Source organism: Schistocerca gregaria, chromosome 9 (genome assembly GCF_023897955.1).
Source record: "Schistocerca gregaria isolate iqSchGreg1 chromosome 9, iqSchGreg1.2, whole genome shotgun sequence".
Taxonomy (NCBI): Eukaryota; Metazoa; Arthropoda; class Insecta; order Orthoptera; family Acrididae; genus Schistocerca; species Schistocerca gregaria.
The window spans coordinates 89,628,662-89,652,904 of record NC_064928.1 but is presented as its reverse complement, the minus strand read 5'-3'; the positions used below and the strand labels follow the sequence as shown (position 1 = coordinate 89,652,904).

The window sequence follows — 24,243 nt, the reverse complement described above, 5'->3', positions numbered from 1 at the left end:
GTAAAATCATGTCGGACATAACAAAACTTGCTTTCTACACTGAAGACCAATGCGGATTGGTTCATAATTTCAATGTAGAAGACGCCCTGTCAGGTAAAAGCGAGCTAACGGTGTCCAACTAAAAAATTTCTCCGAATCAGAGGAAAATGAAGAAAGCTCCAAGTAAAACTTCAAGGCCTATCCAAGGAGCTGCAAAGCAGCCGAAGAAGATAAAAGTGGGTTAACCAAAGCAAGAGGGAAGATGTCTGCCACAGCAGAACTACAGCTCTACCTGTGAAATGGAAGAGTTTTAGAGGCTCCACAGGGAAATAGCCACAGAAACTTGTACGTAAAACAGACGATTGCAATTATGAGTTGTGTGCGGAAGATGGAATAGAAAAAAATTATCAGACGTATCATACGCAAAATGTAGATTCATGCAAAGTGTACAGGGGTTTGGAAAGGAGAGAAAATGTTAGATTGCAGTGCCTGCGAAAACTAGTATAAGAACTAAAATCTTAAGTTAAGCGACCACGTATCTTCAACCTCAGGAACGTAGTTTATGAGAGTGGTACACTTTACGAACCCAGAAGTACAGATTAGGGTTCCACATTCCCATTTTGTACCACTTGCAGATGTTTAAAATATGTTTAAATCAGATATCAAGAACAACATCCTGCAGCTCACGCTGGGATTATTTAAATAATTTTATAAGGTACTGTTTAGATTATAATAAATAAAATCTCAAAAGTGGTGCAATTTAGGAAACTACTCCTTTGCGTGTATGAAAGAATGGATGTATCTGTTTTGTATTCTATCGGTGTCTGCGTATGTTTGCACACTATGCGATCAAAAGTATCCGGACACCCCAAAAACAACGGTTTTCGTATTAGGTGCATTGTGCCACCACCTACTCCCAGTTACGCCATATCAGCGAATTCATTTGTCATCATAGTGAGAGAAAAGAACGCGACGCTCCGAGGAACTCAACGACTTCGAAAATGGTCAGATGATCGGGTGTCGCTTGTGTCATACGTCTGTACGCGAGATTTCCACACTCCTAAACATCCCTAGGTCCACTGTTTCCGATGTGATAGTGAAGTTCAAACGTGTAGGTACACGTACAGCACAAAAGCGTACAGGCGACCTCGTCTGTTTACTGACAGAGACCGCCGACAACTGAAGAGCGTCGTAATGTATAATAGGCAGACATCTATACAGACCATCACACAGGGATTCCAAACTGCAACAGAATCCACTGCAAGTACTATGACAGTTAGGCGGGAGGTGAGAAAACTTGGATATTTATGGTCGACATGCTGCGTATAAGCCACACATCACGCGGGTGTATACGAAACGACGCCTGGCTTGGTGTAAGGAGCGTAAACATTGGACAATCTAACAGTGGAAAGACCGATGACCGTAGTAGTCTGGTCCCTTTAATCCCACAAACCAACCAACAGTGGAAAAACGTCGAGTGAAGTGATGAATCACACTACACAATCTGGCGATCCGGTGGCAGAGTGTGGTTTTGGCGAATGCCCGGTGAATGTCACCTGCCAACGTGTATAGTGCCGACAGTAAAATTCGGAGGCGGTGGTGTTACAGTGTGGTCGTGTTTTTCATGGAGGGGGCTTGCACCCCTTGTTGTTTTGCGTGACACTATCACAGCACAGGCCTGTACTCCAGCATTACCGATGGAGAGCGCCACGAACTTGTAAGTCATTTTCAGCCAGGTGTCCGGATACTTTTGATCACATAGTGTATGTATGAATATATGTGTATGTATGAATATATGTGAATGTATAAGGCACAGTGAAGTGAAAACTGAGCATCCGCCACGAGGGGACCTTGGAATAGTTCCATTCAAAAGTAATTACCACACGCTTTAAGACATTTATCCCACTGGGAGACGAGACGATCTATTCCTGTTTCCTGGAAAGCCGCCCACATTCTTGCATTTCCTGATACGACTGAAAACGACTGTACACGAGTATGTTGCAGTATTTCGCACGCAAATTACTGAAGGGTACGTAACCTTCCATTGATTGACAGTGTGGAGGCGGGCGTTATGACGTTACCGCAACCTGTGTGAACAGCTTTGAATTTCCGTGACGGGGGAGATTTGGGATGTCACCACTATTGGCTTTGCCAGGTCTCGATGGCCTACTTGTCCGACTGCAGGGGATTTCCACACGTCGAGTTCCTCGAGCGTGGAACCGCAATCGGTGCACAGCAGTGTGAAGACACTTAGCAGAAAGTTCGACGTTCGATGAAGTGAAAACGCCAAGGAAAGCTGTAACTCGGTATAGTCCTGTTGCACGATAACGCACGCATTTGATTGGGGATTACAGCATCATCATCTATACAGCCCGGACCTTCCATCTGTGATTTTCACATTATTGTCTGCCTGATAAAAGACGTCCGTGGACGAGGAAGTGCAAGAGTGGGTGCGATCGTGGAACCATCGGCGGTCGACCGCGTTCTGCCAAACAGGAACTGACTGTCTCGTCTTGCAATGGGATAAATGTCTCAACGCGTGTGGTAATTACTTTTTAACGCAACCATTTGATGGTCCCGTTGAGACGGATGTTCATTAGACTGCCCCTCATGTTTGTGTAGTCATGTAGAGCAAATGACAGGTGATTGTGAGTGGCAGGGAAATGTACGCAGACAGCACCGTGCAGCGGTGTGTTGCGGGCTGAGTGTTTGTGCAGCAGTGCTGGGACAGGGCGGCAGCTGGCGCTAACACGTGTTGCACGCAGGCGGCGGAGGCCGCGGCCGCGCCTGTGAAGTCTTACACGCCGCTGGGGGCGCTGTCTTCCATGCAGCCGCCGGGGCACCCCTCGCAGCCGGCGGCGGCGCCGCCCGCGCAGCAGCCGCCCCCGCAGCAGCCGCCCCCGGCGCCGGGCCAGCCTCCGGCCGCCGCCCACGCGCAGTCGCACCCCGCCTACCACCTGCCAGCGCACCACCGACCGGTACGTGTACGTACTCTTCCTCTTCCTCTCTACCTGCTGACCAATGGAACAGGTAGATGGGCTCTGTGTACTTGCCCGTAACTACGCAGTGGCTCTTGTGACGTCGTCTCCGCGCTCTCTGCCTGCCCCGCTGCTCTCTTGATTGTAGAATCGTCACTTGAATCGGTTGTCGGGTTCAGGTGGACTATACCAGCGAAAGGAGAGCGACTACACGAGACCGCAAGTATAACCGAGGGCTCCCTGCTTTGTCGTTACGTATACAACTGTTAGGCATGACAGCTATTAAACACATAAACTGGCAGCTAAGATCGCAGGAATTCTTTTTATTCCAATACTACTTTCTTTCTAATTCTAAAGGTGGCAGGGGTAAAATACAGGGAGCGAAACGCTATTTACAATTCGTGCAGGAACCAGATGGCTGTTGTAAGATTCGAGTGACATGAAAGGGAAGCAGCGGTTGGGAAGAAAGTGAGACAGGGTTGTAGCCTCTCCGCGATGTTATTCAATCTGTATATTGAGCAAGCAGTAAAGGAAACAAAAGAAAAGTTCCAAGTAGGTATTAAAATCCATAGTGAAGAAATAAAAACTTTGAGGTTCGCCAATGACATTGTAATTCTGTCAGAGACAGCAAAGGACTTGGAAGAGCAGTTGAACGGAATGGACAGTGTCTTGAAAGGAGGATATAAGATGAACATCAACTAAAGCAAAATGAGGATAATGGAATATAGTCGAATTAAGTCGGGTGATGCTGAGTGAATTAGATTAGGAAATGAGACACTTAAAGTAGTAAGCAGTGAAGGAAACAAAAGAAAAATTCGGAGCAGGTATTAAAATCCAGGGACAAGAAATAAAAACTTTGACGTAATTCTGTCAGGGAAAGCAAAGGACTTGGATATAAGATGAACATCAACAAAAGCAAAACGAGAATAATGGAATGTAGTCCAATTAAGTCGGATGATGCTGAGGGAATTAGATTAGGAAATGAGACAAAGTAGTAAAGGAGTTTTGCTATTTGGGGAGCAAAATAACTGATGATGGTCGAAGTTGAGAGGATATGAAATGTAGACTGGCAATAGCAAGGAAAGCGTTTCTGAAGAAGAGAAATTTGTTAACATCGAGTATAGATTTAAGTGTCACGAAGTCGTTTCTGAAAGTATTTGTGTATAGTGTAGCCATATATGGAAGTGAAACGTGGACGATAGTTTGGACAAGAAGAGAATAGAAGCATTCGAGACGTGGTGCTACAGAAGAATGCTGAAGATTAGATGGGTAGATCACGTAACTAATGAGGAGGTACTGAATGGGATTGGGGAGAAGAGGAGTTTGTGGCACAACTTGACTAGAAGAAGGGATCGGTTGGTAGGACATGTGTTGAAGCATCAAGGGATCACCAATTTAGTATTAGAGGTCAACGTGGAGGGTAAAAATCGTAGGAGGAGACCAGACTAAGCAGATTCAGAAGGATGTCGGTTGCAGTAGGTATTGGGAGATGCAGAAGCTTGCGCAGGATAGAGTAGCATGGAGAGCTGCATCAAACCAGTCTCAGGACTGAAGACCACAACATGACAATTTTGTAAGGCCTGTATGTTATAGGCAACTATTAATATCACCATTGTTCCCGTCGATGTTGTAACTTGTATATGATCCGATGATGGCGCCTTAGTTTCGCCGAAACCGGTAATCATGGAATGAAAATAATGCCTGCGATCTTGGCTACCAGTTTATTGTTTTACAAGCACCTAGATCGCTCCCACATGAGCACAATGTGCTCCCTACAAAATGACAATTATTATTTGCCAATACAGTGATTGATTGCTTAGCTCCGAATATTGCTTTGTTTATACGTACACACACTGATGAGCCAATCATTACGAACATTATGACCACTGCCCACCCGAAGTTGTGAACGCCGTGTGTTGGTGTTGCGGGCACATCACGCAGTAACGATAGAACGAGCGGAAGAGAGGCGAATGCGCAGTTATTATAGCGGAGATCTTCTGATACAAGCGGTTTTGACAAAGGGCACAATGTTGCTGCGCTGCAGCTGGACGCGAGAATATCTTAAACGGCGAAGTTGGTCGCCTGTTTGCGTACTACTGCCATGAGCGTCTATGGAGACTGCTTCAAGGATGGTGGAATAACGCGTATGGTGCTGGACGTCCGCGCCTCACCCTAAAGCCTAGATGTCGGAGGAACCCCCGTTGTGTGAACCAGGATAGGCAGCGACATGCGGAAGATCTGACGACAAAGTACGAGGGTTGTTCGGAAAGTGAGGAACGATCGATCGCGAAATGGAAACCACAGTGGAAATCAAACCTGTTTTCTTTGCACATTTAGCTACGCCCCCCAGGTACTTCTCTACATAGTCGCCGCTCCGACTTAGACATTTGTCTCAGCGTTATACCAAATTTCCGACACCATCGTCATAGAAGGCAGCCGCCTGTGCGTTCTGGTAATTCTCTACGCTGTAGCGCGTAGCCTGTGCCCAAGTTTTATCTTCGTATCCAGCATATCATGTGAACAGAGATGATACTCGAAACGAGTCAATTAGGGCCTTGTTATGAGTGATGGAACACTTCCCATCGAAAAGACTGCAGGACCGTCTTCACTGCCCCTGCCGAGTGCGGCTGAGAATTGCCACGAAGAAGGAAGTGCGTGGCAGTTGTGTTAGGCGGGCTGCATTCATTAAGGCGAAGCCTCTCAGCGGGCCCTCCTGCTTCACGGGAGACATCGTTGTTGTAGGCACCTTTACTCGCTCACAGTGCGCTCACAACTGAAAAGAGCGTCTTGAAGCGATCGACGGGCATACTAGAGACACTGCCCAAAACATCTGTGAAAAGCCTCGTTGGATTTTTCACAGCGGTTTCCATGGATTTTTCACAGCGGTTTCCACTTCGCCACCGATCGTTCCTCACTTTCCGAATAGTCCTCGTACAATGGTCGTGCTGGCACATGCGTTTCGGATCACACCGTTCAAAGGCTAGACAGGCCATAGCATCAGTTAGTTGTCACACCCTCAATCAGTAGAAACCCATTTGTGGTTACACCAAGTCGATGGTTCGGTCCTATCATGCCTCCATCCAGGCTAATGTCTGACTAAAATGTGCACCACACCACAGATGCAGCCCAGTGAGAGCAGAATTATGCTATGTGGTACACTGAGTTGAGCTTCTATGGGGTCTACGGTAATACTAGTAGACACCATGACAGCAGTGAATATGTGAACACTATTGTGGTCTAACTGGATTGATCCATGGTTGAATTCTTCTCTGATGACATTAACATCTTCCAGCAGGATAACTGTCCACGACACAACGCCCGAATTGTGCTGCAGTGGTGTGACAAGCGTAGCAGTGAACTCATGTTGATGTCTTACCCACCATATGTCCCTGATCTTTACTCATTGGAACACACATCGCGTGCCAGCTGTGTGCCAACAAACGACCATCTACATCTATACTCCGCAAGCCACCTGACGGTGTGTGGCGGAGGGTACCTTGAGTACCTCTATCTGTTCTCCCTTCTATTTCAGTCTCGTATTGTTCGTGGAAAGGAGGATTGTCGGTATGCCTCTGTGTGGGCTCTAACGTCTTTGATTTTATGCTCATGGTCTCTTCGCGAGATATACATAGGAGGGAGCAATATACTGCTTGACTCCTCGGTGAAGGTATGTTCTCGAAACTTCAACAAAAGCCCGTACCGAGCTACTGAGCGTCTCTCCTGCAAAGTCTTCCACTGGAGTTTATCTATCATCTCCGTAACGCTTTCGCGCTTACTAAATGACCCTGTAACGAAGCGCGCTGCTCTTGGATCTTCTCTATCTCTTCTATCAACCCCATATGGTACGGATCACACACTGGTAAGCAATATTCAAGCACTGGGCGAACAAGTGTACTGTAACCTATTTCCTTTGTTTTCGGATTGCATTTCCTTAGGATTCTTACAATGAGTCTCAGTCTGGCATCTGCTTTATCGACGATTAATGTTATATGATCATTCCATTTGAAATAATTCCTAATGCCTACTCCCAGATAATTTATGGAATTGACCGCTTCCATTTGCTGACCTGCTATATTGTAGCTAAATGATAAAGGATCTTTCTTTCTATGTATTCGCAGCACATTACACTTTTCTATATTGAGATTCAATTGCCATTCCCCGTAGTTTGCCGGAATTTAGTGGGCGGTGAGTACACATCTGGTGCCACATACTTGTGCAAAAAACTATCAAGGACTTTAGAATCCATGGCCCGTTCATTCGCTGCTGAATTGTGTTTGAAACGTGGACCAAGACGCTATTAAACATGCGGTCGTAATGTTTTGGCTCATCGGTGTGTGTGTACTGTGTGCAGGGTAGGTTGTCCTGGAAAATAATTGCTAAGAAAGTTCGATTCGTGCGTCATTTCGATTCGTGAAGTTAGGGAACAGGCCAATGCGTGCACAATGGCAAGCAGCCCACCAGATAGGAGTAGTGTCTGTTGTTCTCATATAATAGATGATACTGCACGAAATTGCTCAGCCGTTGGCTGGAGATGGATTCTCAGTGCCGTCCCATGTCCAATTTTTGTGTCCCTTTCTTATTCGGTTTTTGGAAACGAAACACAGAATACATGTGGCGACACTTCATCTGGCAGTCCGCTTGCATCTGCTCACTCAATGGCCAGATTGACTAACTTCAGAGCCAATAATTCGGAAACAGTGGAGCATATCGACCTTTTCTTAAAAATTATTTATCAACACAACCCATCCTGCAACGTAGTTGAAGCTTTTCAGACTGTTTCTGACCATCCTCTGTATGTTCTGGGCGGTTCAGCTACCCCTACAAATTTGTGTCATGCAACCCGCACTCTGTCTATATCAGGAAAGGTATCCAGACAGGTACACTACACGTAACTGTTCTCAGTTCCCTCTCATAGCTTTGGACCACTCTTAGCAAACAAAATCATACTGTAAAAAACACAGGTGACCAAGATAACCTTACTTCTGCCATAGTCATACAAGTTTCTCCAACATTTCTTCCTGTAATTAGTGGTGTAGTCGTACAGGCTTTGGATGTCTCTTTAAGTTTGTAGTACTTCATCTTTTGTAAATGGTTCAGAAACATTGCCTTATGAGGCGTGTTTCGCCATCGGAAACAGCAAAATTAACAGGAGATATCAGAATGGTAAATATGAGAGTAACAACTTTCCAGTATACGAGGTGTGCTTGGAAAGTTTTAAGAATGGATCCGCTACTGCTTACTGGTTTGACGGGCAGGTAGACGGAGGGTGGGGAATGAGTCATTGCCTTGTCCTTGAACGCTCTCTGACAGGAAACTGCGTTTCCTTTATGCAGTTCATTCTGACAGCTGGTTGAGTGTGGGTCTGTTAGGGCTTGTTACCGAATTCTGTCTGCGTGAATGAAAACGGAGAAATGGGTTTGTGTGAAATTTTGTTTTAAAACTGGGAAATCAACTTATGAACTATTAGAAACAACTTTTGCAGATAACTTTATGGGTCAGTCAAATGTTTTTGTCTGATTCAACAGATTTAAAAATGACCGCTAATCACTTGAAGATCAACCACGGTCCGGCCATCCTTCCACCTCAAAAACGAATGAAAATGATGCGAAAGCTCGCGGCTTAGAGCGCTCTGATCGTAGACGTACTATTAGCGAGATGGCTGATGAACTTAAGTTCCTATGCAGTCCAGTCAATGTTGAATGAAGATCTGAGGTGGGTGCTACACCATGACAACGCTCCGGCTCATCGTGCCTTCTTCATCGTCGAATTTTTGACCAAATTCAAAATCCCTGTGCTTCCACAAAAGCCATATTCCCCTGAATTGAGCCCTGGGTACTTCTGCCTGTTTCCTAAAACGAAATTTTCGCTCTAAAGGAAGCGATTTGACTCTATTGATGACTTCTAGGCAAATACGGAGAGCGTTCTTAACATACTTCAGGAAAAAAAAATCGAGGAATGTTACCAAAAGTGGTAACACGGTTGAAGTCGGTGTGTTCTGTCAGAAGGGAACTATTTTGAAGTAGATGCATCACAGTAGCATGTAAATACCACCATTGTGCAATAACAAGCCCATTCTTAAACTTTCCAGTCTCACCTCGTATAACCTCTGAACGATTTATGAAAGATTAAGTACCATAAGTGGAATTACCTGACAGAGACATCCAAAACGTACACCGCTAATTACACAAAGAAAGACTGCAAACATCTGGATAAGTATAGCAGAGGTAAGATACATCTTGGTGCAACAGTACACTGTAACTCACGGCCAGTCCTGACATGTTGTTTTTACAGTTTGATTCCGTTTGATTACTTGGCTGTCGCCTGTCTAGATACCGTTCCTGACAGAGATGTAGTATTTGTTGCATAAAACGAATCGATAGGGGCATCTGAATCGTCCTGTACATTGTGTCCCAGGAACAATGGTCTGCATTGAGAGATATGACAGTAACTCTTGTTTGAAGCAAAAGCTGCATATGGACATATTTCCTATTCCGAATGGTTTCAGAGATAGAACACATTTAATGTACATTTGCTTTTCAGCCGAGTAATGCCCACGTACATGTCTTACCCACCCAACCTCTCTGATGTTTTACTCTACCAAGTTACCTCGTTACTGTCAACCTCTTTGTTCGGGACGTCTTTGTGGCACTAAGCTAGACCCTTGAAAGGGAAGTTGTCGGCGGTGTGTTTTGAGTGAAGCAGTGCGAGGGATTGCGTGTGTTTCAGAGAGGTGATGATGATGAAGTCCCATACTCTGTGACAGAGTGTTGGGTCATGTAATTAATAACGTTGTGTTTCAGTGAATAGTACACAGTGATGCATTTCTGAATGGGTCTTTAGGAGAGGAAATGAATTACCAAATAAAGTACAGGGTGTCACTTAAAAAAGTCATACCGCTGTTCATATCTTTGTACAAAAAACAAAGCTACAACGAACGCAATCATGCTGGTTGATATCCCCCTGACGGGTAAAGAACATTTGCTTGAAACATTTTGTAATTTGCATCTGGACAAACAATTAATTTGGATGGACAAGATATATGTGACACCCTGTATATGTTAGTTTGGCGGAGCGCAAATGTTTCGTCATCGTGAATGTGGAATCAAGAAGAGTACAGCTGCTATTGCTAATACTCATTTTGTGGGCCTTCTCACAAAATTACCCTCTTATGCAGCACATTTAAGACTGAATACAGTTCAACACTTAATTTTTGCCTTACACCCCTCGCAGTCTCATAAAAGAAAGCTTCGTTACGGCCATCTGATCATTAGAGTCGGTCGTTTCCTCACATTTAGTGCTGCACTACAAAAGCAAGACCGATCATTCAGCTTCCGTACTAAGCCACGGCTGGTCCTGAACTGCAGGCTTCACTTCAGGGACTAAGTCGACGAGAATGAAGCGGGTGCAGCGCCGCGCTTCTGACGCTCGCCATACTGCGGAACTACAGCGGGAAAGAAGGAAGTCAGTACAGCACCGACGTAACAGCGGTGCCTTTATTTCTAACGTGTGTGACTCTCGACAGCGGATTCGTTCTCGCTACGTTTCTTATCTCTAGTCTCTACTAGAACTATACTGCTCTCTAAATACGGTACTTGTCTCTTGAGAAAGAAACGTTTTAATTGAAAATCTGTTAGATGGAGATCAGTTTAGATCTAGCAAAGGTAAGGGTATCCAGGGCGCAGTTCTGACGTTGCCCTTGTTAACGGATGTAAGCCCTGTAGAAAGACCGTCACACGTTCATAGGGCTTGTCGACTAGAAAAAAGGTTTAACAGTGTTAAAAAGCGTAGCACGTTCGAAATTCTTAGGAAAATAAGTAAAAAAAAAGTGGAAGACGAGCGATATACGTGACGTACAAACCCAGGACCGAAAAATAAGAGAAGAAGACCAAGTATGAAATTCTCAGATTAAAAAGTATGTAACATAGGTATGGAGACAAAGTGACAATATTCTGTTATTTCGAAAGCAAAATAACTCTTTACAGACCAAGCAAGGAGGACGTAAAACGCTGTCTTCTGCTGACAAAGAGAGCATTCCTGGTTAAAAAGAAGCCAACCAGTATCAAACACATCCATAATTTGAGCAATATCGTTTGGAAGACAGCGTTATATGGGCTGTGACAAAACTGGAAAACAAGAAATTTAGAGCTTTTCAGATGTGGTGTTACAGAAGAATGTGGAAATTATGTGGAATAATGAGCAATGATGAGTTTCTCCGTAGAATCGGCGGGGAGGGGAACGTAGGGAAAACATTGATAAGGAGGAGGACAGGATGATACAACATGTGTTATATTTTCCACGGTACTGTGGAAGGTAAGAACTGTAGACGAAGGCAAGGATTGGAGTACATCCAGCAGATAATTGAGGATGAAAGGTGCAGTTGCTACTCCGAGATGAAGAGCTTAGGGCAGGAGAGGATTTCGTAGCGGACCGCTTCAAACGACGTAGTGTTATTACTATGCCTTACATAAGGCAACATGCGCAGTGGTCAAACGACGGTATGTTCATACGGTCCTCCTGCGTGAGCGATTTTTAAATGCGAAATTTAAAACTTCACTTTTCATTTCGCTATCTCCTGTTGGCACACCTGACTGCTCAAAAAGTGACTGGATAGGAACTCTAGAGCCGCTTAGTGATTTTATGTAGGACCAGAATTTTCTCTGGTAGTCGGCAAGATGTTTTGCTCAGTAATGGCGATGGTAGTTGTAGAATGCTACGCCTGTCGATCTTTTTACAGACGCGCGAACCTGTTATAACTTCTGCGTATCTTCATTTGTGTGTTTTCTTTTAAACCGAGAGCGCGGCAGCTTTTGCTTCCTCACCATTATCTGAATTTTGTTGTTAAACCACAGTGGGTCTTTTCCATCCTTAATCCACTCATTCGGCACATACTTTCCAGAACGCAATTTACTGTCTGTCGTAAACATTACCCCCTGCATTGAATCCACAGACCTCCCAGTCTGTACTTGGTAGCTTAAAGTCACCTCCAACTGAAATTGCATACTACATGTCGGAATGCGGACCCGCAGAGTTAAAATTCAGATGTGGAATTAACAAAATTAGCTGTCGCTAGAAGTGTCATTAGGCATAAAGCGTTTTCTTTCTGAAGATACAAAGAAATCACCGAATCCAGTAGAGAGCCGACATCCCGATTAATGAGATCTTCCGACAGTTGTAATTCAACAGAGTCCTAAATAACAAATCATAGACGAATCCCCTCGTGGCCAAGATTTGCACCTTCACAGGAAATTCTATGGATTTTTCTGCCAAAGAAATCTGCGCCACGTCTGTCGATGACTGTGGCAATATTACTTTGCTCTTAAGCCACGTTTACGTGTTTGGAAACATGTGATACCAGGTGAGGCTGAGTGTACAAGGTGTAGGAAAATGTATGTTACTACAGGCAGCAAAACACACCAACGATGCCCAACAGGGCGGAAAACATAAGTGCAGGACAAGTAGCTGGTGGACATAAATATTGAAACACCCCAAGCACAACACATTACCGTACCTACACTACTGCCAATTAAAATTGCTACACCAAGAAGAAATGCATGTGATTACATTTCACGCAATTTGGGTGCACAGATCGTCAGAAATCAGTACCCAGAACAACCACTTCTGGCCATAATAACGGCCTTGATACGCCTGGGCATTGAGTCAAACAGAGCTTGGATAGCGTGTACAGGCACAGCTGCCCATGCAGCTTGAACACGATACCACAGTTCATCAAGAGTAGTGACTGGCGTATTGTGACGAGCCAGTTGCTCGGCCAACATTGACCAGACGTTTTCAGTTGGTGAGAGATCTGAAGAATGTGCTGGCCAGCGCAGCAGTCGAACATTTTCTGTGCCCAGAAAGGTCCGTGCAGGACCTGCAAAACGCAGTCGTGCATTATCCTGCTGAAATGTAGGGTTTCGCAGGGTCGTAACACACCTGAAATGTAACGTTCACTGTTCAAAGTGCAGTCAGTGCCAACAACAGGGACCGAGACATGTAACCATTGACACCCAATACCATTACGCCGGGTGATACGCCAGTATGGCGATGACGAATACACGCTTCCAATGTGCGTTTACCGCTATGACGCCAAACACGGATACGACCATCATGATGCAGTAAACAGAATCTGGATTCATCCGAAAAAATGACGTTTTACCATTCGTGCACCCAGGTTCGTCGTTAAGTACACCATCGCATGAGCTCCTGTCTGTGATGCAGCGTCAAGGGTAACCGCAGCCATGGTCTCCGAGCTGATAGTCCATGTTGCTGCAAACGTCGTCGAACTGTTCGTGCAGATGGTTGTCGTCTTGCAAACGTCCCCCTGTGTTGACTCAGGGCTCGAGACGTGGCTCTACTATCCGTTACAGCCATGCGGATAAGATGCCTGTCATCTCTACTGCTAGTCATACGAGGCCGTTGGGATCCAGCACCGCGTTCCGTTTTACCCTCCTGAACCCACCGATTGCATATTCTGCTGACAGTCATAGGATCTCGACCAACGCGAACAGAAATTTCGCGATATGAGAAACCGCAATCGCGATAGGCTACAATCCGACCTTTATCAAAGTCGGAAACGTGGTGGTACGCATTTCTCCTCCTTACACGAGGCATCCCAACAACGTTTCACCAGGCAACGCCGGTCAACTGCTGTTTGTGTACGAGAAATCGGTTGGAAACTTTCCTCGTGTCAGCACGTTGTATGTGTCGCTTCCGGCGCCAAACTTACGCGAATGCTCTGAAAAGTTAATGATTTCCATATCACAGCATCTTCTTCCTGTCGGTTAAATTTCGCTTCTGTAGCACGTCGTCTTCGTGGTGTAGCAATTTTAATGGCCAGTAGTGTAATAGGGTGCAGAAAACCGTTGCCATTCAAAAGAGCTTCCAGTGCGTCGGACTGGGTAACTACTAGCCCTGTATGGTTTTCATGCGACCCCTATACCCCTGCTCCTGCAAAATAGTGGCCAGTTCAGGTAAGGACGTTGGAAGTGTATAGGGATCACGCATATACCTCCCCAAAGTACACAACAAATGCTCAACAGTATTGAGATGAGGTGACTTCCTTGACTAGGGGAAACGAGTCCAGGACGATGCAGGCTGTATGGAGAAGGGCGCTGTTGACTTGGAGCACAGCATCACCACTGAGGAATCAATATTCCACCATAGGATGAACCTGATCACCCAGAATTGTCACGTAATCTTAGGCAGTATTACGACGTTGCAGGGTAACCCAAGGGGCCTGTGGAATACAGTGACATGGCTGCCCAAATATCACCGAATGACCGCCACGTTTCACTGTTGGGACGTAACCTCGTCCAGAAACTGTATGAAACAAGACTCATCCGACAGATTGACTTCCTTCCGTCACACTCTACTTTTTATGGCTTAGAGCAGGGGTATCCAAACTTTTTAGTCCGCGAGCCACATTGACTCCTCCACGAAGTCATAAGAGCCATGATCTACCTAGTGGGATCACCGTAATGGAAGGCTAAAGGAAAGATGAAATCGCAAAAATCTAAGGTTCTGGGAATAGCTAACACTGAAACGAACTACGATTTTTATTTAATTACTTAATTTTGATTGGTGGACGTACCTGACCGAAATTCTGGCGTATTTTATTCTGGCGAATTTCACCGACAAAAAAGTATGTCACTGCACATTCTTCTCGAAAGCGTCCTGCAAAGTTAACGAAATCTCGAAATAATTGTTAACGACACTATTACTGCAAATGTAACAGAGGTAGAGTATGTCTACGCATTGGTATTTCAAGCGGCGCAACAGTAAGTTTAGTTATGTAGTCTTGTAGCGAGTAGCAGAACCAGAGTATATATTTGATAGTTCTGTTGCGTGATTGTGTCCTACAATGTCGCGGTGTATTGGTCGCGATAGGCCTCGAAACTCAATTGTTGGCAGTGTAGGCACCACCTCAAATATTTGGAGGGCCGGATACCAGGGATGTCCGGCCAGCTAACGCGAGCCGGTTTGGGCCCGCGGGCCGTAGTTTGGAGACCCCTGGCTTAGAGCCACGTTTTCCTGTTAGGGGCAATTGCATATCTGATGAGTGGTTTTAAAATTCCAGCTCGTCCTGCATTTCCCAATTTCTGGAACTTCCTTCGTGTTGTTGTGATAACTGACTGGGTTGGCGAGTGCGACATTTAGCTCTGCAGTGATTTTTGCAACTGTCATACTCACTGTTCGTCACGATCCTCTTCAGTGACTGTTTGTCACGGTCACAGTTTCGTCCGCGTTTTGACTTAGCGGATGATGTTTTACTGCTTCAAATTTCGTCGAATGGTCCGTAGTGGTTCCAACCTTTACACGAGAGCAAAAATTGTGGTCGAGTTTATAACAATACCACCACTGGCAAAGTATGTTAGAAATCAGATTAATAATGTTGCTCACGCAGCATATGTTCGCTTTATCGGGCAACAACAAAGTTATTGACTGTGGATGGTATCGTCAGAATAGAAATAATGAAGTCACTGTAAAAAAAAGTCATTAATTTTATCACTTACCTTCAATGGATTACCTCGTAGATTTCGTCGAAGTTGTTATGGCTCATCTTGTTGATTCTACGGTGATTCCACTTTGACTGCTAGAAGGTCCAGATCTGTATTTTAGTAATATTTGAAGACGTAACAAATGCGTTTTTCAGGAAATTCTTAATGGCAAACAATCCCAGATCAGAACAATGGTATGGTAGAAATAATTTTTCACTTGGTGTTCACGATCCACATTTATATTAAACTTCTTGTAAATTCATATATACTTCTTCTTCATTGTCGCATCATCAAGAAAACAGTTTTGTATGAATCTTCATATGTTTAATTTCCACTTTAACCAAACACAAGAATGGACTGTTCTTTTACAAACCGAATTAACAACTTCTCCAAAGTGAAACAAAGACTGCTCTGTGCGCATTCGCGCCAAAACTGTTACAAGTAAGTCAAAGATTATGACAGTCTAACAGAAATGAATACACACAAGAACCATATCGATACATCGGAGTACTTATACAGTTAATAAAACCAAATGTGAATAGTGTCAAAAAAATATGTCCGTTACTTCGCAGAAAAGAAGTACGATATTACTGGTATCGAGAACTGGGGTTGGATTGCCGTAATGGTCACGTAAATAAAGAACCATTACAAGTTGCACTCAAAAGTGAGGGAGTCACGGTAGGTGGGGATGTGCGAAGGATTGAAACTCTCGGGGGTGTCAGCGGTGTGACAGGTAATCAAGAACACGTACTGTTGCCCATCGCACTGCGAACTGCCATTTTCGATAGCGGAATGTGTGCCAATCAAAGCCGCAAGAAGAGGGTTGATTTAATTGGCGCCTTTCTTGGCACCTTCTGCGGCCTTTTCATGTTGATTCTGGGCGGCGGTGCGTCTAAAATGGTTTTCCGTGGCCGCCCATAACAAAACCGCGAGGGCGTCGCGGCTTTGACCTCCATCGCAAAGTCGTCAGAAGGCGGTTGTGACGACCTTCCCATCACGTGGTACGTCCACGGTGGCGCTCGGGAGAATTGCGGTGAAATGTGGTACTAATGTGACAACATCAACCCACCTTACATCTCACACGAACTTCAGAAGTTGAAGTTAAAGTCGCAGGGCGCCACGCTTTTGTACCGTTTCAGAGGAAGATAGCAAGCATCTTTGAACCAAAATCCAATCTACTACGTCGCAATGGCAGACAATTACGGGTTTCTAGAAAATGATAGGGGGTAGCGTTGTTTGAACGGGGAGACCAAACAGCGAGGTCATCCGTCACATAGAATTAGGGAAGGACGGAGAAGGAAGTCGGCAGCGCCCTTTCAAAGGAACCATCCCGGCATTTGCCTGGAGCTATTTAGGGAAATCACGGGAAACGTAAATCAGGATGGCCGGACGCGGGATTGAACCGTCGTCCTCCCGAAAGCGAGTCCAGTGTGCTAGCCACTGCGCCACCTCGTTCGGTCGAGAAAATGACTCTTCAGTTACGATGGCGCAGTATTTTTATATTTACGATATTAACTTTCTTCAAGTTTTCGTCTCCTGTTTCTTTTCAAGCAATTGTCACCAGCTCGACTCACATGTATTGGACATCTGAACCACTTCTTAGTTGATGTGACATACTAGGGCTTTTGCGGGACAGCTTCTATCAAACAAATTCATATTAAAATTAATTTGATTGATAAGGCACATAGCAATTCTTACTTGGGTCTTGTTTGACAGCATGAGAATTGACCAATTATTTGCCGAATCACACACAAATGAGAACACAGCCCAGATAAACAATGCGGCACAAGCTTATTACATTTTCAAGAACATAAGGCTCCATCGTGGAGTTTTAAGCTACATACAGATTAAATTTCGTGTGGTACCTTGAGTCCCAACAAATAATTATTACCTGGCTGTTTTGTATCCCGCCTAGAACGCGGCGCGTGGGTCTGCTCCTGTAAACTGAAGGGTAGGCCGAATGTAGGAAGTGAGTAGGAGCAGGAAAAGCTGAAATTCTCTCGGTAGTGCTCTTAGAAATGGTTTACTATATCACAATATTAACTGAATACATAACTCTGCACTGAGGTGCGAAGCCTTAGACCCGTCGTAAGTAGTACATAGTCTCAATGGCAAGCTGAGGTCGAAGCGATGTTTTCAGTCCGTCTGCTCTTGGTGCAATAAGAAGAATCTGGAGCGGAGCTCGTAGAGCTCTCCAGCTCCGGCTAGAGTGCGCTGTCGTCGGCGTATGTCGTAATGCCCAACCTAGCAGAGCGCACCTACGTTGTGGCATCGTAGCTATCGATACCACAGATTGAAGCACATAGTAACAAAAAAAGTTCATCAGTAGTTAATAACAAAACTAATCCTGGTCCCAGCAAAAAGAGGCCACGTATACATAGTTGGTGTAAGGCCAAAGTCTGAGGAAGTAAAGTTACTGCTCTACGGTCGGTAGGGATTAGAAGTTACCCACAGCACGGCGACTGTCCAACGATAGTGTCTTAGCGACAGCTCTGGTTGATAGACCACCACTGTGCATGGAGCCTGGCCCAGAGAATTCGAAGGAATAACTGGTTCGTTAGCGGAGATCGAACTACCGTTACGTCGTTGTGTGACGGCGTAAATGTGACGGCATAATTGCTGCCCCCGCACACGGATAGGGCGCGAGCTGCTAGCGGACAAGTGACGTTGTGTAGGAAAATAGTGCCGCGATCGCAGCAGAGCCGATGATGCAGAAATCGCGCAATGTTGGCTGCGGACGGGACGCTGCCAGAGACCCTGAAGACAGCGTATTCGCGTGTTGTTGTCGTCGTTGTCTGAAACATTAACCAACATACCAGCTAGTGTGGATCGTTGTTTGGTTTGCATACTCTCGTGCCTGATGCGTGGCTGCCCGCAGGGCGCCGGTGTTTTGGGGGTTGCCGTCTTCTAGGAGGGACACAGCAGTGATGACGTAACAAGTGACCAAAAGTTGAAAGTGGGCGGTTGTGGGAGAGTTTTAGGGAGTGTAGAGGTCATCACACGATGCTGAGTTTCACGGTCGGCATTGATTTCCTTAGTGATTTTTGTTATTCAGTAGTCTGCAGTGTAGAAATACCCAGATCGTGCTATTTTGATTGCAGACACTTTAACCTAACGAGTGTAGAATGGACCGTCTATGGATCCATTGCTGGAGCAAAGACAGTCTTGCAAAGTACTTTTGAACAAGCACGCCCGGCTAGCCGCGCGGTCTGACGTGCTGCTACCCGAGTGGTAAGACATGCCGGTCCCTGGCACGAATCCGCCCGGCGGATCACAATCACAATAAGCTCTAAAGTTTTGTCTTCTAATGCTAGTCATCGTCAAATACTGTAAAGATACAGACAGATGGGAGTAACAAATTTAAGCAAGCTCAGCAAGCCGAATTATTTATATGTATCCACGCGACTGTCAGTTCGTGAAGCCATTACACCGCTGCCAGGTCACGTGTGTTACCCAACTTCTGGTGGGCAGGAGCTGGTGTTGCCATTTTTATGCAGTACTAAGGCCCGCAACTTGTCTAATTACAGTCCTCTTTCTTTTATATTAAAGTTGGTGCTTCTGAATCTCTTTGAATGTCCTAGCATAGTAACGATAGGATCTAAATAAAACCATCGTATCCAAGAAAAGAATTTAGGCTTCCACAGTCCTAGTGTATATTCCGCTAGTGCCGATTTATCCCTATTTCCCGGGGGGGGGGGGGGGGGGCTGAGCGGTTCTACGCGCTACAGTCTGGAACCGCGCGACCGCTGCTGTCGCAGGTTCGAATCCTGCCTCGAGCATGGATGCGTGTGATGTCCTTAGCTTAGTAAGGTTTACCAGGGGACTGATGACCTCATACGTTAAGTCCCATAGTGCTCAGAGCCATTTGAACCTTTTTTTTTACCTTGGTGGTATGTCTGTGATAAACAAACAGTACCGGTACATGTATTCTATTGTCAGAGCTACCGGAATGATTTTTGCTTTTAACTTTCGACTCCGTCGTTTCCGCACCAAGATTCCTTACCTCAAATTGCTACATGTAGCCTATGCCATCATACTTGAAGGATTGTAACATCATCACTCCTGTGTGGCGAGCGGCGGGAAGAGGTCATTTGCAGTGATAAAATATTCTTGAGGATTTAAAACCTGTGTCAATACCGTGTCTTTTGTCATCTGTGACTTCTTTTTCACGAATGGGGACGAAACTTTTTTATGGTTAATTCTGATTCACAAAACGTTGCACAACTTTTAGGATATAGCGGCGCGTGGGAAGTATGATTATTGATAAGCCTCTTAATACCAGATTGAAATTTTCATTCTGTAGCGGAGTGTGCTCTGATCCGAAACTTCCTGGCAAGTTTAAAACTGTGTGTCAAGCCGAGACTTCAACTCGGGACCATTGCCTTTCGAAGGTATGTGCTGTGCCATCTGAATTGCCCGAGCACGACTCGCGATCTGTGTTGTTGGATTTGTCTGTGTGAAATCTTATGGGACTTAACTGCTAAGGTCATCAGTTCCTAAGCTTACACACTACTTAACGTAAATTATGCTATGGACAAACACGCACATCGATGCCTGAGGGAGGACTCGAACCTCCACCGGGAGCAGCCGTACAGTCCATGACTGCAGCGCCTGAGACCGCTCGGCTAATCCCGCGCGGTCCGCGACCCGTCCTAACAGCTTTAAATTCTGCCAGTAACTCGGCTCATACCTCACAAACTGCACAGAAGCTACCCTGAGAACCTTGCAGAACTAGCACTCCTGGAAGAAGGCCCCGAGTTTGAGTTTGGGTCCGGCACACATTTCTAAACTGCCACGAACTTTCAGCCTCTTAATTTCTTGAATTTTCTCGCCGTGGCCATTTCGGGAGACGTATGTGGGAGGAAGCAATATGTTGCCCAACTGGATCCGGAAATTACTCACCCGAAAAGATCAATATGTAACGTCAGCCAGTGGAGTTCGGTGAACATCTCTGTAACGCCCTCGGGCCCACGAAACAATCCCGTGACGAAATTTTTATGATCTTCTCCCTCTCTTCTATCAGTCCTATGTGATGAGGATCCCTGACGGATGAACAGTACTCAAGAATCGGTCGAATAAGCGCCTTGTAAGCCGCTTCTTTCGTGGATGAGTTAATTTTTTACCTTAGTTACATACCTATGAATCTGTCTGGCATCTTCTTCTCGTACTATTTGTTTCATGTCCTCAGTTCACCTGAGATCATTCTTGAACAGTTACTCGTAGATGCTTAGCGAAAAATAGTTTCCAGAACTTTCTCATCGATAGTGTAGTTGTACAGCAGTGGATTTGTTTTCCTATGAATGCGCAATATTATTATTTTATTTAAGTTCAGGGTCAAACTGCCGTAGCTTGCACAATTCATCAGTCCTCTGCAGGTCATTCTGCACATCGATACTGCCCTCTGGCGTTGCTACTTCGTTATAGATAATCGTTTAATTGCTAACACACTCAAAGAGCTTCCGATGCTTTGTACTAGCCCGATACATACGTTGTAGATGGTAACGGTCCTATTACATTTCCCTGGGATACTCCAGAAATTTTGTTCCATTAAGAGCGAGCGACGTGTTGATTACTATCTGCAATGACATCTTGAATCCGGTCGCAGATTTTGTCCAATAGGCCGTAACCTCGTTTTTTTTGTCACTTAAGAGCATATGTTAAATGCCGACCTGAAGTTCAAGAGGTATGAGCACTTCTTCAGTATGAGAGGTGTGTTTCACAGTATCGACGATGAAGAACTGATCATAGGTTACAAGATAAGCGTTTTAAAATCAATGTGCAGTAGACTTTTTTGCTTCGAATGATCGTCCCTGTCACACCTCTGAATACCGACGATTCCCCCTGGAGACAATGTATAACAGTGGTACTCAACGTCGTCCCTACTGCCCACTAGAGGGCGCTCCGGCTTTCATGGTTGACGACAACGCTATTGATTTTAAAAACATTTTCATAATATTTTGACAAAAACTATTTTGAAACTTCGTGGCAGATTAAAACTGTGTGCCGGACCGAGACTCGAACTCGGGACCTTTGGCTGTCGCGGGCAAGTGCTCCACCAACTGAGCTACCCAAGCGCGACTCACGCCCCGTCCTAACAGCTTTACTTCTGCCAGTACCTCGTCTCCTACCATCCAAACTTTACAGAAGCTCTCCTGAGCTAGAGCACTTGCCGCGAAAGGCGAAGGTTCCGAGTTCGAGTCTCGGTCCGGCGCACAGTTTTAATCCGCCAGGAAGTTTCATATCAGCGCACACTCCGCTGCAGAGTGTAAATCTCACTCTATAAAGTATTTTGTTAGTAATTATTATTCTGTGCTTGAAGGCGGGTAGGAAGTAAAACGGGCCGATTTGGAGCAGGAGAGGCATCTCAGGACATTTTAATTTCCAGCGTCTATACTTTCACAAATAAATTCATAAAACTTCGTCAGCATCACCAGGAAGGATTCGGGATTCACATTCAATGCAGTGGAAGTCCGAAAACCTAGCGAAGTAATTTTTTTTACGTTATAAATTTCATCATTTTTTTCACTTACTAATATGGCTGCATTTGTTGCTATAGGTACACTTTTCATCATAAGTTAGAGAGAATCTTCGATGAATTTTGCACAGCATACATACCATACTCACAGGTGTATGAAACTCTAGAATTTATTTGATTTATGAAAAAACGAATGAACTGTTACATTTTAAACTTCATGTTTAGAAAAAACACAAATCCTATAGTTAATTACCTCAATTTTTACCACAGTTTTTAATAGATTTGGAAAATTCTAGAGTTTCATACACCTTTCACTTTGGTTTGTATGCTGTGCAAAATTAATCGAAGAATGTCTCTTAATTATGAAGGAATGTGTACCTATAGCAACAAATGTTCCCATTAGTAAGTGAAAAAATGATGAAATTTCACACGTAAAAAAATTACTTCGTTATGTTCTAGAACTTCCACTGCTATGAGTGTAAATTCTGAATCCTTCCTGGTCATGCTGACAATGTTTTATGAATTTTTTTGTAAAAGTGTAGACAGGGCAAATTGAAATGTCCTGTGATTGCTCTCCTGCTCCAACTTGACGGCCCACCCCCCTTAAGATGCTCTAACTCTGCTTTATAGATTTCATAAACTAGAGCAGGGGCGGGCAGGAATCCTGCACGTGTGCGGTGCACGTGTACGCGTGCAGTTAACAGGTGTACTGCGTGCACACAGGGGCAAGCTGGCCACCCGCTTATCTCCCCTCCCCACCATACCTTCTGACCGCTCCTTCCTGTGTAACGCGTTTTGTTTCCTAGCTTGCTTTATTGAATGAAGGAATAAGGTATGTAGGAGTGCTTGGAAGAAATCATGGTTTGAAAGAGTACCTATTACCTACGATACGTTTTATTTATCACAGGTGGAGTTTACAATACGTTTAATATCTACACGCAGACAAACGCAAACAGTTACGTAAATTTTCATCACTGATGTTTGCTCTTAACCGAGACTTATTAATTCAGCAAATGGTTTTCCAGCTCTCGCTATATTGAACAGAATCTTATAACTTGTATGTACCGCTGGGATATTATTGTTGTCGTGCTGAAAAATTGAAAGCAGTGCCCCATAAAATGTTAAATCAGTTAGATTAGGCAAATGACGAAAGAAAGTCGCAGATCTCTCGGGACAACAACTGCTACGTCAGATCGCTCTTCTTAAGCTCAGTCAATTTCCCCCTCCGCTCAGAATCCGACAATAAATTGTACTCGTCTTTGTGAAATTTATTATAATGGCCTTCGATACTAAACTTCCGCTTACCAGCGAGAATACTGCCACATATTAAACATTTCCAAACTTCACGTTTTTGCACAAAGAAAAAAATGATTTTGCCATTCCTTTTTAAAAGATAGCAAATCTCCATTTCTCCATTTCCTTGTTTCAGTCTGCATTTTCCGGTTCTTGAAATACAACGTTCACTACGTAATGGTAGCTTCGCATCAACGTCCGCAGCTTAGCCTGGCACTGCACTGCCGGAACCTGCCGGCTGCCGCCGCTGCCCCATTCCACGGTTGCACGCGAGCAGCACACGTGCAGCGCTGTGCGCCCGTGTGCCGCGTGCAACGTTCGCCCGCCCCTGAACTAGAGTTACTGTTTTACTTTATAAGTGATCAGTATCGTGTAACTGGTGGGCGGTTGGAACATTTACCACTGTATCAGAGGTACAGAAGTGCCTGCGCCTGGTCGTAACTTGACGGATGACGAACGAGGATTACCGTGGTGGCAGGTGGTGTCGCCGCTGCGGCGCTCGCACTACGGGCAGCACGCGGCGCCGCCCCCCGCCCCCCAGCCGCCGGCGTCGCAGCAGCACGGGCACGGCCCCCAGCCCCCACACGGCTACCAGCAGCCCGGCTGCGGCTCCGGCGCCTCCGCCTTCTCCGCGCCGCCCTCCTACGGCCCGCCGCCCCCACACCACCACCAGCAGCCGCAGCCGCAGGACTACATGCACGGTGAGTACCGCCTCCACATTCACTCTGTCCCGCCAGGGCTCTCCGTACATCCGGCCTTCAACGTAAAGTCGAACCTTAACTTCGTTCACAAGATGCGTAGTATATGTGGCTTACAGTTCATTCGGTGTACATTACAACCTACTGTCTCTCCTAGATCAGCTGTCTTCACACTTGTAGCCTGAAGCTTGGTCAAGACCGCGGTACACTGCAGTGATACAGTTAATTCGTATGATGCTATTTTTTGTGGAGCAATAACTTCAACGTATTTTGTAAACATGTAGAGGCTTATCTCACTAGCGGTAAGGTAGATACTGCCTATA

General features: G+C 45.2%; 1 protein-coding gene across 1 annotated transcript in view; it reads left to right on the top strand.

The window, feature by feature from the left end:
- LOC126291578 (basic proline-rich protein-like) overlaps window positions 1-24,243 on the top strand; it is a 198,363-nt gene that overhangs the window by 71,185 nt on the left and 102,935 nt on the right. Inside the window, exons 5-6 of the mRNA XM_049985112.1 lie at window positions 2,745-2,957; window positions 23,701-23,923. Coding sequence (XP_049841069.1) covers window positions 2,745-2,957; window positions 23,701-23,923 — 436 coding nt within the window. The remainder of the gene's footprint in view (window positions 1-2,744; window positions 2,958-23,700; window positions 23,924-24,243) is intronic.